This window comes from Gekko japonicus, unplaced genomic scaffold (genome assembly GCF_001447785.1).
Source record: "Gekko japonicus isolate JY-2015 unplaced genomic scaffold, Gekko_japonicus_V1.1 scaffold2079, whole genome shotgun sequence".
In the NCBI taxonomy this organism is placed as follows: domain Eukaryota; kingdom Metazoa; phylum Chordata; class Lepidosauria; order Squamata; family Gekkonidae; genus Gekko; species Gekko japonicus.
Window position 1 is genome coordinate 285,688 of NW_015175426.1, and position 14,541 is coordinate 300,228.

The 14,541-nt window shown below is 47.2% G+C and overlaps 2 protein-coding genes across 4 annotated transcripts in view; both read right to left on the bottom strand.

The window, feature by feature from the left end:
- Window positions 1–2,682: 2,682 nt before the first annotated feature.
- TUFM (Tu translation elongation factor, mitochondrial) lies at window positions 2,683–9,524 on the bottom strand. The gene is made up of 11 exons (XM_015425818.1): window positions 9,448–9,524; window positions 7,611–7,657; window positions 7,338–7,497; window positions 6,388–6,554; window positions 6,033–6,137; window positions 5,699–5,863; window positions 5,483–5,615; window positions 4,019–4,123; window positions 3,663–3,814; window positions 3,312–3,431; window positions 2,683–3,165 (listed from the first exon to the last, which is right to left on the bottom strand). The coding sequence occupies exons 1-11, from the start codon at window positions 9,497–9,499 to the stop codon at window positions 2,992–2,994; spliced, it is 1,380 nt and encodes a 459-aa protein (XP_015281304.1). The 5' UTR covers window positions 9,500–9,524; the 3' UTR covers window positions 2,683–2,991.
- A 3,288-nt stretch (window positions 9,525–12,812) lies between these two features.
- The window catches only part of RABEP2 (rabaptin, RAB GTPase binding effector protein 2), a 12,597-nt gene continuing 10,868 nt past the window's right edge, over window positions 12,813–14,541 (bottom strand). For all 3 annotated transcript variants that reach the window (XM_015425817.1, XM_015425816.1, XM_015425815.1), the window contains one exon: window positions 12,813–13,097. In XM_015425817.1, coding sequence (XP_015281303.1) covers window positions 13,035–13,097 — 63 coding nt within the window. In that variant the 3' untranslated portion in view covers window positions 12,813–13,034. The remainder of the gene's footprint in view (window positions 13,098–14,541) is intronic.

The window sequence follows — 14,541 nt, forward strand, 5'->3', positions numbered from 1 at the left end:
AGCATAGGGTGGAGTCTCCAAATGGACTTCAAGTGTAGATCTATGTAAAATGCATTAGAGTAGTCTAGTTTCGATGCTACCATGACATGGATCCAGGTCACCACTGCCAGATCAGCCGAATCAAGGTTAGGGAGCCCATCTTGCAGGCTAGACAGTTGGGAAAAAGCATTTTTGCAGCCAGACTAACCTGCTTCCCCAACAGTAATGCTGGATCCAGTATAACTTTTAATTTTTTGCTGTTACTGGGATCTACGTATTACATTAAGTTGAAAGGTGCATTAAGTTTTGAAGTAGGTAAGGGTGTGATAGTGCCCCCCCTTCAGTTCAGCACTGGCCCTTCATGCGGTTTTCAAATTCTCACATTGGGGGTAGTAGTAGGCTGAGAATAGTATGTTGTGACTCTGAAGCAGTTAAAAGCTCATTTTTGTGCCCTAGCCCAGTGCCTGAAAGTATTAAGCCTGATTTGGAGCAGACTAAAGTCTAGGGCTTGGGCTTTTCTTGAGCAGCCCTGCCTGTGAGGTGGAAGTTCCTTTCTGTAGAACGCAGCCACTTGAAATACTTTTCTGTAGTGGGTTTCTGGTATCTGTACCTGCTGCATTCCTAAGTCTGTAGTTATTTCAAACATGCATAATTTATAAAACAGTACAGTGCTTATATGGCATTTTAACTGTTTCACATTTGTACGTACAGTCCTCAGGATGGCTCTGTAACTTAGGCTAGGAGCTGTGGTGGCTCAGTGATTAAGATGCTGAACTGCTGACCGGAAGGTCGGTAGTTCAGCACCGAAGTGCCACAAGACGGAGTGAGCTCCCGTCTGGTTCCAGCTCCTGCCAACCTAGCAGTTCGAAAGCAAGAAATTGCAAGTAGATAAATAGATACCACTTTGGTGGGAAGGTAACAGCGTTTCATACGCCTCGGCATCTAGTCACACCTGCCACATGACCATGAAGATGTCTTCGGACATAAGAACATAAGAGATGCCAATGTTGGATCAGGCCAAAGGCCCATCCAGTCCAACACTCTGTGTCACACAGTGGCCAGAAATACCAGTGCCTTCAGGAGGTCCAGCAGTGGACAGCACTGGCTTGGAAACGGAGATGAACACCACAACCCTAGTGTCGGATTCGACTGGCTTTTGAGCAAGGGAAACCTAATAGGCTAGAGTTAACCACAGATTTTTTTTGGGGGGGGGGGGGGGGGGGGAACCAGTATCCAAAGCTGGCTGAAGAAACCTGGAGCAGTTTGTTTTCCTAGTCACTATGTTACACTTAGCTTACCAATAAAAGACCAGATGTTTTCATTTTATTTTTTAAAGGTAGCTACAGTCCTCATTCAATGCCATAAATTATGCTGGAGAGCATAGGATCGTGGTGAACAAATGCCTATAGCAAGGAGGGGGTTGAGCAAGAATAGATGTATAAAATCATTCATGCATGAAGTAGATAAAGGGAGCTTTTTGTCATTCCCATGGCTTTGGGAGAACCCAATGTAGTTGAGACCTAACTTTGGGACAGACAAAAAGGAAATACTTCAACAAGTAGTTAGACGCTGGAATTTCACTGCCTTTGGATACAGTGATGGCAATAAATATAAATGGCTTTACCAAGGGGTTTAGACAGAATCAAAGAGGAAAGATCCATGGCTGAATAACGGTACTAGGAGGGGAAGAACTTGGCCTTGATATCCTGTTTGATCTTGCCTTCAGGGCAGCTGGTTCGCCATTGTGTGAAATAGTATTCTGGACTAGATGGACCACTGGTCTGATCCTATAAGACCCACTTTCTGCTAGTGTGCAACACTATAATCTACAGAGGTTAGCATAGACATCTGCCTGAAGAACTACTAGAATGGGCCAAAAAGTACAAGGGTAGCAGAATTTACTTTGACAGGAACCGAACAGATGGTTTTGTCAAAAGTATGACTCAGGGCTTGACTTAGTGGGGATTTGGCAATACTGTACAAAATAGATGGAGATGCAGATCACTGGCTGCTAGAGTATGCCCTGTGTCACAGTATTGGAAGCACTCAAACTACAGTGAGTCCCCTTCGAGAACTCCTGGTTGCTCAAAGTAGCCTTTATTAACTGAGGCTCTTGGAACAAGATCCTTGCCAAGGAGAATTTAGTGATAGCGTGGCCTTTCCCCCCCTCTATTAACAGCCTGCTGTGCCACTGCTAGAACCACCACGTGGACTTCGTCTTGCTTGCTTCAAAGTAAATAAGTCCCAAATCTTCAGAGATGTTTATATATTCTCCCATGAGGGAGCGCTATAAGATTAACTGCAGCCCTAAAGAGTGGGCTGTGTAAAGGTTATGTACAGTAATAGCATTAAAAATGACTTTCCTGAGGATGACCATGTAAGAAAACAATTACCAAAGTAGTTTCCAAACAACATTCCTGCAGGTTTTTTAGGTACTATCCTTGCTAGCGAAAGTGGCCAAAGTCTCAGACAAGTGCACTGTGATATGTAGTGGCTTTCTCTATCAACCCTCTTGCATAATATCTGTGTTTATCACTACTTGGAGGTCTACTGTATGCAAAGCAGGGAACTCAGGTTTGCTGATGGAAATACAGTTCCTAGCCCTCCTACCCCCCCCCTTTCAATTGACCTGACACACACATGTACAAGCAAAAGCTTATTCCTAGACAAGTATGTCACCAAAACACTTGTTGCCACTTAAAAAGGAACTTCAGATCAGCTGTACAGTCTTTTATTTAACGGTCTTCCACTCTGAAATAAACAGAACTGAGCAAAACATCATTTGCATTTAATATCACCTTTCAGGCTGTGGGTGGGTAGTGGTTATTAACCATATTAAAAATACATGAAAAGTATTCTTTCAGAACATGCCCACATTTGTCTCCTTGCCCTTCACCTGCCTCATTGCCGTATAGTCTTTAGTTCTGGTTTCACGCCAGCCACTAGTGAGAACAGCTTCCTGAAGCACAATGGATGTGCTTCGCAGAGGAAAGAAGCACAATGGATGTAACTCTAATTTTCCCACTTCTCTTTATCTGCTGGAGTTATTGGCAATGTCTTTGTAACCACTCCAGTACCAATGGTTTTGTGTCCATCACGCATTGTGAATCGCTGCCCCACCTCCAAGACCATAGGGGTTCGCAGTACCATTATTAGAGAGGTGTCTTCCCCTGGCATAACTAACTCCTGTGGAAGACAGGAAAGAAACACAATACCAATGATCACTGAGTTGTGCTTATTCTCCAAGTGAGGCTACTTGCTGAAATAAAAGCTTTCAGCAAGGCTTAAGGGAAGCAAGTGGAAGAAGGGATACAACAAGAAGAAACACACACCTTCCCCGCAGGCAATTCCAAGCGGCAGGCCATGTCCCAGGTCAGAGAAAATATGACGGGTGTGAAATTGGAAACAAATGGCTTATGACGACCGCCCTCCTCTTTGCTCAAGATGTAAACCTAGGAGAAGGGAATGGCATGTTTAACTTAGCTGGGACTGTTATAACAGATGCTTTAGGGACTGGGCTGCCAAATCCACCCCCCATGCCAGGGTGACCAGAAGAGCCAACACCCAGCTCTTTTTCATTCTAGAACTCACATTTCTTCATAATGCAACAAAGCTACAAACACACCATCCATTCCCAAGCACAATTGCTCCCAGAGAAAACCCATCAACCTGTCCCAGCTCACCTGAGCCTCAACTTTCTGGTGTGGCTGGATAGATCCTGGCTTGCACATGACCATCCCCCGCCTTACATCCTCCCGCTTCAGCCCACGAATTAAAGCACCCAGGTTGTCACCAGCCTCTGCCCGGTCCAGTTGTTTGTGGAACATCTCCACACCTGATGGCAAGAGGATAGCATTACTCTTTGTAAATACTCTATACCGTCTCTCCCATTTACCTCTTGCTCTGGGGACTGTTTTCTTATGAGGGCAACCTCAGAAGTGCAAGAGTATTTGGACCACTCCCACCATCAGGACAACTGAACTGAATGCACAGATTTGGCTAAAAGGTTACAGGACGTCATTAAGTGCACAAGACTCACCAGTTACCACAGAGCGCAGGTTCTGATTGTGCCCCACAAATTCACACTCATCTCCTTTCTTAACAATGCCACGTTCAAGAGTGCCTGACACCACAGTACCCCGGCCTGGAAAAATAGGTTAGAATAACTGGGTCTGAAGCATAGGCTAGAGCGGGAATGTTAAACAACTGGCTCTCATCTGCTTCCTGCATCACAGCTCGCTTTTGCCCAGCTCTCCTCTCCTGCTTCGCAGAGGAAAGAAAGCCAAGCCTCCCTTCTCTTGATTGGCTAAGTGTTCCTCCCCCTCCTTTGGAGAGGAAGGGAAGAAAGGGAAACTGCCAGAAAGAGATGGAGTGCTGAGGCACCTTTAAGACCAACAAAGTTTTATTCCAGGTGTAAGCTTTTGTGTGCAAGCACACTTCTTCAGGGGGAACAGAGTGAAAGAGCAGAGAAAACTCCCCCTTTCCAGTTCTAACAGATGGGGAGGGGAACCTGACAGCACAGCTTGCAATGTTTATTAGGGGAAGGGCGCAAGAGTCCAGTATGGAGGAGAGAGTGAGTCCCATGGCACCTTTAAGACCAACAAAGTTTTATTCCAGGTATAAATTTTCATGTACGTGCACACTTCTTCAGAGGGAGGGAGGGGGAGTGAAAGAGCCAGAGAAAGAGAGAGAGATCACCCTTTCCAGTTCTAACAGATGGGGGGGGGGGGAGGCCTAACAAGCTAGAATGTGAGTCCATCTGTCCTTATATCTTGGAGAGTGAAGTGATTTCAGATGCCGAATGACAATAGCAGGCATTGGTTACGAGGAAAGAAACCTAGGTCTCAGTTCAGCCCAGGAAGATGCATGGTCTTGAGCTTCATTATCAGTTGCAATTCAGCAGTCTTTCTTCCTAATCTCCCTTTGAAATTCCTTTGTAAGAGAACTGTTACTCTAAGGTTAAAATGTTCCCCCACTGGTTTTTGAACGTTGTGGTTTCTAATAGCAGTAGAAAGAGGAAAAGTCCAGGAGCACCTTAAAGACTAACAAAATTTGTAGTAGGGTATGAGCTTTCGTGAGTCACTGCTCACTTCTTTAGACTTATTTCCGTTTATTCTTTGTATCCTCCTGGACTAAACCCTCCTGGATCAAACTGAGACCTAGGTTTCCTGTCTCATTACCAATGCTGATTATCTCCACGCCTACTACCTCTCTGCATATCACACCTAATCCAATGAAGCCTGCTATTGTCACTCAGCATCTGAAATCATCTTTATAAATTTTATTATATCCCCGGGACCTCATGTTACATTTTATGGCACACATGGCCCGGCCCAACGAAGTGACATTTATGTCAGATCCGGCCCTCATAACAAATGAGTTCGACACCTCTGGGCTACAGAGCGTCATGCCATCCACCTACCACAGAAACCTAACCTACGTGCGTTTAATGGCATCTCCCCTTGAAACAAGGACCAGCATATTGAAACAATAAGGCAAGCACCTGGTATGGAGTAAGTGTGCTCTATGGGAAGCAGGAAAGGTTTGTCGAGCTCCCGCTGTGGCACGGGAATGTGTGTGTCCACAGTATCGAGCAGCTTCATTACTGAATTCACACCCAACTCCGGGTTCCGCTGCTGCAAAGGACAGGAATGAGAAACAGCACAGAAAAGGATTCATTTGAAATAATGACTGAGAACTCGTAATGCACACTGCTTACCTCCAAAGCGCACAGAGCAGAGCCTATGACGACAGGAATCGTCTCCCCACTGTAGCCAAACTCGGTGAGAAGCTCACGGATCTCCAGCTCCACCAGCTCCAGCATCTCTTTGTCATCAACGGCATCAGCTTTGTTGATGTACACAACAATGTGTTTCACTCCAATCTTGGAGGGGGGGGCGGGAGGCAGGTAGGGGAGAGATCAGAGAAAATGAGACCCAATACGGCCATCGCTCCCTCCCTCCCTTTCAGACTCCCAGCTGTGCTTCAGGAAAGCACCCCGTGTATTCTCAAGAAGCACACAAAATGTCACAACCCCCAGATCACAGCCTTGCCTGTTTGGCAAGCAGAAGGTGCTCTCTTGTCTGAGGCATCTGACCATCCGTTGCGGCCACCACAAGGATACAGCCATCCAGAGGTGATGTCCCTGTGATCATATTCTATAGGGGACAAAGAGAAGATGAGCAGACTTTGGTTGCTTTATTACACCAGTTCCTTTGAAGAACTAGCTCCTTATGTATTCCAGACCCAAAGGAGGTATTCCATGTCTACTAAACCCTTCCAATCACCTCTGTATTTAAATACATGTTGGAAATAACACCAGACTATCTTCAGGCTTAGGAGTACAGGAAGAGATGAGGAACTTGTGAGTTTCTGGATAATCCTCCGATCCCATTTCCTAACACCCACCTTGACATAATCAGCATGCCCAGGACAATCTGTGTGTGAATAGTGGCGATTGGCTGTCGCATATTCTACGTGGGAGGCATTGATTGTGATCCCACGTGCTTTCTCTTCTGGTGCATTATCAATCTCTTCGTATTTCCTGAACTGGGCACCTCCTGCCTCGGCCAAAACTGAGAGGAAGAGAAGATGGGATGGGGAAAGGTCAGGAATTAGATACTCTCAAGGCTGGCAGGAAAAAGGTGGGTTCAAGTACCCTCAACAGGCAACTGAATTTTAACATGTTTGTTTGTTTGAATGTGTTTGACAGTGCAAGAGCTAAAGTGCCAGCAACAACATGAGTGCATTGGGTGGGGTTGAGAGTAAGTCTCACTAAACACCTCCTCTCCCCATGCAAATAGTGATCGAGTGTAGCAGAAAGTTTCCTTTTGTTGTTTCAGCCGCTCACTCCTTTTCTCATGTCTTGACTTCTCCAAGGAAGCAAGTAGCTCTGCCCCCCACCCCCAGCTTCCTCTTCATTCATGCTGGGGGAGAAGGGGTTCAGAAGCCCTTTGCTCTTGTCTCAGCTTGGAACACAGCAGGGGAGAGGCATAATAAAGACAAGGTCCTGTTAAAGCTTCTCTTCACATTGAACAAAAGAGGACACTCGACAGCCCTCTGTCCACAGCTCATTTTGGAAGAAAGCAGCTAATAAGTGAGGATAGGGTGAAAAAGGCCTTTACTCTTGTAAGAATGGTGTCCATAACATTGTATGGATATCTTGGGGACATGGCTATGCTGGAGCCAGATGGAAAGCACCTGGAGGCCCTCATTTGCCTGTCCCTGGTTTAATGGCTTATGAGATGCATGGATGGGTGAAATGTTTTCAGGAGGATGGAAGCCCAGGTCTGTCCACTTTTTACAGAAAGGGTCTTCCTGAAATAACTGTTCCCCGGCCCCATTCCCCAAACTCTCACTTTTGGTGATGGCAGCTGTTAATGTGGTCTTGCCGTGGTCGACATGCCCGATGGTCCCAATATTGATATGTGGTTTGTCCCGCACGTATACTTTCTTGGCTTCGACTGCAAGCCCTCGTACAAGGAAAGTTTGTCCATGGAAGGTCAGGCAGGGCAGTGGCTGCAGAGAGAACAAACAAACGTAATAAAGCCTGTTAGCTTCTCCCCTCCATAAACCTAAGGACTGAAACAACCTTTTATACCCACATCCCCCCAAATCAGGATCCTTCTTACCGCGGCAAGAACACCCTGCAAGTATCGAGGCAGACAGCCACGTACGCCTGCAAGAGAAAGACAAGATGAGCTTTCACAGTGGTCTACTCCTATGACATGCAGTCCCCTTCTGTCCTCTCTGTTCTTCTGATAGTAGTTAGTCATAAATGTCCTCTCTGTTCTTCTGATAGTAGTTAAAGTCATAAGAGGATATGAAGACAGTTATGTAGTCATTTGGCACTTTTAAATTCTGCTGTATAAGTATTAGCAGCAGCATATGGCTGCTTGCTTGGCAGGCGCAGGAATCTCCATATTCCACATGAGAACTCTGTTGAGGCATTTCATTTCATACAATTGCATCAGTTCTTGCACTTCTACAGTGCATTATGTATACATACACATTATGAATAGATTGTTTAGGCTGCTGTATCTTTAAAAGGATATTGCAGAACAGTAAAAAGGGCAGACAAGCACAACCAAGATGATTAAAAAGTTAGAGCACCTAATGAAGTTGATGGGCAGTAGATTTGGGACAGAAAAAAGGAAGTACCGCTTTACTCAAGAATTCCAATTGTGGAATTTGCTACCACAAGAAGTAATGATGCTGAGAAGCACAGGCAAATTTATGGAAAATAGATCCATTAGCTTTGTTGGTCTTAAAGGTGCCACTGGACTCAAATTTTGTTCTGCTAGTTCAGACCAACATCAGTGGTTACTGATCAGAGTGACCAAAGGAAGCCTCCATATTTAGAGGCAGCAAACCTCTAAATACCAGTGTTAACACCTGAGGAAAGCCTCAGCCTCTGTGACCTACCTGTTGGTCCTCCCAGTCAACCAGTTGTTCATGGCAAGAAGCAGCATGTTGGGCTAGGCAGGCCACTGGCCAGATCTTGCAAGACTGCTCTTATGTTGTTCAATTTTATTGCTAAACTCAGTGTTTTATTGATAAAGACACTGTTTTATTCTGAGGCTAAAAGCCACCTTGGAAATCCTCTTGCTGAGAATTTGTGGGATGCATCTTAAATTAGATGAAAACTAGGAAGGAGTGTAGATGTTGAAAAAAAACAGTTGGCACTTCAGAGTCGTCACTGAAATTGGCCTTGCTCGCTAACTGCCTCCGATTGATTAGAATGGTGGGATATTTTATTTACGTGCCTCAGAAGCAACGCACAATAAAAGAGTTTTTAAAATACAACACTCACACGAAACAAAGGGCCAAGTTACTGCATCCTTTCCTCCTCAACGAACTATACAAGTCCCTATTGACTCTACAGCCCATTATGATCTCCCCAAACCAGGAAGTCGGGAGGGGGCAATAATCTGTTAAAGAACAGCAGAGCCACTTTAACGTTAAATACAGCACGCGCGATTGCCCCGCCCCCCGCATCCACCTAATATTGATAACTGCAGGGTGTGCGGGGAAAGGGAGCCTCGTGTAGAAACGACATCCTTTCACCGGCAAGGAAAAGGAAGAAGAGCAGCTGTAAGAGAGAATCGCCTCGATGCGGCTACTGCAGACGCCAAGCAGGCAAAGCCGCGCCCGGTGGGAGAACAAAGGGAGGGAAGCACGCTTGCTTCGCTTCTCCTTCCAGCCTCACGCCCGCTAAGCTGCAGCAACGCCGCGGGGCGGTCCCGGGACAAACAGAAAGGACTCCGCCAGCCACGCTGCGAGGGCCCGCTGCACTTGAGGGGAGCAGCAGCCATGAAGAGAGAGAGACACCAAGGTCACGCTCCCTGGCTGAGAGACTCCATGCAGGGGGAGCTGGGGGGGGGGGGTTGAGAGGGGGGTTGAGCGGGGCCGCCTCTCGTTCCCCCTCTCCCCCCTCGCGGGTCCCCGACCGGCCCCATCTCCACCCACCTACAATGCCGAAAACGGCTCCTCGCGCCACCAGCAGCGCGCGGCTCGCCATCTTAGCTCCTCCCGGAAGTCACGTTATTCCCGGCTCGTGGAGGAGTAATAATATCCGTTGGTTCGCGAGCATTTTCCCCCCGTCTCCCTTCTGGACATAAAAGCACTTCCGGCGTTCTAGCCTTCGGTCTCTATGCTCAAGGGACGGCTTCCGGCCTTTTCTCTCGTTCTCCAGAAGGCCGCGCTGGGTGTATAGCCACTGCCCCCTATATTGGGGGCAGTGGTATAGCCCCATTTTGCTATGAGAAATCGTCTTCCACCCCCTGCCGGTGGCCCGGGGGGGGGGATCTGGTAACCCTACGAACCTTCCCCTTTGATCCATTTTTTTTTTTTTTTAAACCATGCATTTAAAAAGTCAAAAAGTCGTAATTGGAACTTCTGGTTCCAGAGTACAGATGGCGAGGCGTTCATAGCAATGCCAGCACTGAGAAAGACACCATTCAGCGATCATAAGGAATCATGAACTATGGCGGGTTTTTAAGATTTTCAGGTTTTTCCCTTAAAGATCTCCACCAAATTTGATGGCTCTAGCTAAGGGGACAGCCTATCTCTCTATCGTGAGGTCACGGTCCGTCTCCATGATCTTCCAAAGAACAATTTCCGTGAGGCAAGCCAAACAAAAAACGGAGTCTTCTTGTGGCCTGTTTAAGAGATTTATTGAAGCGCAATAAATAATGTGTGCTGTAACCTGCAAACTATCTGGAGCATGTACATCCCACCTCCCTACAAATGTTAACTCCCAAGGCAGCTTAGTGCTAGAAAAGGCAGACAAAAAAACTTCCATTTTTTCTAAATGAGGATGAAAGGCATGAATGAAATCCTTGCAATTGGAACATATGCACAGCAGAGGCAAAGGTGAAAAATGCAACTTATGTCATTTCTATGTAAAACAACAAATAGCACAGTAATTATTGGCAAAGGCTGTCATTCGTGATATTCGTTAACCTAATCACATTAAGCCATTTAACACTTGCAGTGACTACAAACCATGCCAACTGCATCTGGTGCCTGGGTAATAGAATTAAACCCACTGACAAATTCTAATGCAGCCGTTTCTCATTGGAATCTCCCCCTGAAGCTCTTTCAATGAATGATGACTTTCAGGTCAGAGACATTAACTCTGCAACAAGTCCAGATGCCAACCTTGTCCCTATATACTTCCACTTGGGCACCATCATCACAAGACCTGATACTGTCAGCCCAGCCCATCAGCTCATTCACCTGCTGCTCATCCTTTGGCAGTCAGCTATTAACAACCACCTTTTGCTCACTCCATTGCACAAATATGTAGGTCACTCTGCACGTTTGTTTTTTTAAAGGCAAGATTCAAAAACCTGTGGCAGGACCTTTTAATATTCCAGTCAAGACTTGTGCTGTTGCCATGAAAAGTAGCATTCCTTATGGTGCTCTCCCTCAGGTCTGTCTTTACAATCACAGCCAAGCTTTTTCTGTGTTGGAGTGGCCTAGCAGAATGGGTGTAGGAAGGCAGGCATGCAAGACAGTTTTATTCTAAACAGCATTTGGAGAAGGGTAAACAACAGAACACTCAGCTATAAAAATTACTTATTGATGTCTGAGGATGACAAAAAAGGTTTCTGATTCAGTGAATGTATTTCATAACTATGATGTGGTGTGCCTGCCTTTAAACAAACCTAGGTAAATACTTTTAAAAGTGACTCGTTTCTGGTTCCCTTAGGTCTTCTAGTAATTATTTTATGGAGCCCCAATCTCCTTTGGACCAAAATACTAAGGAAATGAACATGCTTCATCCTGATAAAAGGCAGCAAATGGGGAACATCTGAGCCAGCTAAACTGAGGCCTGCATCTAAGAAATCTGCATGTAATGTATGTGGCCTTTTACTATCTAAGGTGCTTTGAGGCCCCAGTGTGGACGAAGAGCAGATAAAGATTCTTAAATAAAATACAAGTTATGTTTTACTACCTACCTGACTGCAAGAGTTTCTAGGCACTCTTGCCAAGCAGGAATAAAAAGTTTCTAGGTGACATGTCAAGGAGTCCACGACTGAACCCTATGGGTTCCCAAGGCTGTTGTACCCAAGTAACCAAAAGCATCTTTCTTATTTTAAAATTATATAAAGTTTAATTTAGTTTTTCAAAACAAAAGGTTTAATCTACAGGCAACACAACACTCTAAAGTCACACAGCAAAAAAACAAGAAAACCTCCTTAACTATTTAACACATTTCCAGGACCTGTGTTAGACGGCACAGACCTTAAGTCCAAGAGTCAAAGGTTATACCTTATCCATTCTCTATGCTGCTGTCTATTGCAGTATAGGCATATCATACTCCAGGCCTTCAGTTCATCAGAATCCCAGCTAGCCTCCTTTTCCCAAGCTCTTGGCTCAAAAATTATAGTTTTTTGGCCAAGCAGCATCAGGTGATGATGACACCCAATCAGCACACATTCTTGCTGGAACCCTCTAGAAAATTACCTGACTCCTCCCCTCCCATCCTATGGGCCACAAGTTCTCATGAGAAGCTAACTACCACGTGTCCAGCTCTGGCCTTGAAGATGGTAAGGCCTGTGCAGGCAGAAAGACCAATTTGCAACACCTGCAGAATGGAACAGCCCGTTACCATTCACATTAACCCTTGAGGGGGTCAGAAGTGCTTTGTCTCACATGACATCACATATTGATCACAATTTCCCCCCTTTCCCTCTGCAGTGTATATATTCCATCAATGGAGGTTACATGTCATGGATCTGCCAAAGTGGGCTTTGTCCACAAAAGCTGGTGTTCCAATAAACCTTGACCTTGGTCACACGGGCCGCATATTGCGGGGGGGAGGCGTGGCTAATTCCCCCGGAGGAAACTAATGTGCGGCCGCCCGAGCACACGTCCCGGTCGAGGTCCCGTGGTTCGGGGAAAATGCCGATCAGACGGGTATCCTGCAGCACGGCACAGAAGCCACACCGCGCGATCGCACTAGCAATCGCTCTTTGTGCGCATGCGCTGTTGGGCGCTGTTGCGCAACCTGCAGAGACTAACAGTGGCAGGCACCGGATGCCACATAAGTCCACCGGGAACACAATCAGACGCCCGCCCTTGGCCCGCTTCGGCGGGGAGCCATGGGTTCACCACGGGAGCACTGCGCTTCCCAGATGTTGGGGTGAGATCATGCCCGGAAAATCCGCGGGACTCCCGTGCCTCTCCCGCAGGAACTTTGCCATGTGACCGGGGCCCTTGTTAGTCTGGGAGGGTACCTGAGACTCAGTTATGGTTTTCTCAAGAAAACACTGCTACCATATCCACCCATCCACTTGCTTAAGGAAAACAGACAAAGACCAAGGGCAAATACAAAAACCTCCTTTATTGTGTTGTGGAGACTCCAGTGTGGAAGGGATGGGTGGAAGGGACAAGCGATATTCCAGCCATCCTTCCAGAGCTCATGCTCACCCAATGCTGTCCTGGAAAAACTCTGGAAGACAGAGATGACCCCTTTGGTGTACAACATATCCTGGTTTCCCTGAGGTTCCCATGAAGCTGGGAGGAAAACCCTCCCCACCTTCACTCTAAGGCTTATTTCCATCCTGGATGCTGCTGGCTTCTTCCTCGGAAGGAGCATCTGCCTGCACCTGTAGTGAAAGAAGGAAAATGAGCCTACCAACATCTCTCATTAAAGCGTGATCTTACCAAAGTAGCATCTTGCACTCATCTGGAAAGAGCAGGAAACGCCAGTGTCAGCCCCCTTGAAGTCCCCCACCACCCTTCTAACTGCTGCCACAATGAGTTACCAAACACAGCACGTCGGTACCACTCCAGTCCCTTTTATCAAATATAAGCACATGCTCATCCCAACCATAACCCACTGGAGTTTCCCCCTCTCATTTTTACTACTTGAATTAGTGTGATGTGTGCCTTCAGATGCAGAGACACACAGGGAACCTCATATTTGGGGACTTCATATTTCAGCCTGAGCCCTGCAAAAAAAGGGCCAGAGAGCTACTGTCTTCGGTCCCTACCAGACATCGCCCCACCTCTTTTCAACCCGACTCTTGCAGTTCTAAGGGCTAGAGACCCTTGCTTTCGGTTTTAAAAGAAAGGGAAAAAAGATTCTTGGGCGGCTACGTTCTGCATGTCTAGTGCCCATCGGAGGAAACGCACAAACCTGGCAATAGATTTGAAGTGCAGCACAGAAGCCTCACACATGCAAAGGCAACAGAACTATCGGCCGGTGTCTAATTTGCCATATTTGGGCAAATTGATTGAGAGGGCGGTGGCGACACAGCTTCAGAGCTTTCTGGATGGCGCTTCTGTCCTGGATCCACTCCAGTCCGGCTTTCGCCCTGGTCATGGGACGGAGACGGCGCTGGTTGCCCTTACTGACGACCTCCGGAGGCATCTGGATCGAGGCGGTGTGGCGGCACTGGTGCTGTTAGATCTGTCGGCCGCGTTCGATATGGTCGACCACCAGTTGCTGACCCACCGCCTCGCCGACGTGGGGATACAGGGGCTCGCCCTTCAATGGCTTGCCTCTTTTCTCCAAGGTCAGGGACAGAGGGTGGCGATAGGGGAACAGCAGTCCCGGAGGCACCCACTTGAATGTGGGGTGCCTCAGGGGGCAGTGCTTTCCCCGATGCTCTTTAACATCTACATGCGCCCCCCTCGCCCAGATAGCCAGGAGGTATGGGCTGGGTTGTCATCAGTATGCAGATGACACCCAGCTCTATCTGATATTGGGCGGCCAGTCGTGCTCCGACTCAGAAGATCTGAACCGGGAATTACAGGCTGTGGCTGGGTGGCTCAGGCTGAGCCGGCTGAAATTAAACCCAGCGAAGACGGAGGTCCTGGGCCTGAGTCGGAATGGTTCAGGGTTGGGGCTCCCTCTCCCGACCTTCGATGGGGTGCCTTTGGTGCCAGCATCGGAGGTTAGGAGTTTGGGAGTGCTCCTGAACCCCTCCTTAACTATGAAGGCCCAGGTGGCAGCCACTGCCAGATCAGCATTTTATCATCTTAGGCTGATTTGGCAGTTAGTTCCCTTCCTCGGCCGCGATGACCTGGCTACAGTGATCCATGCGA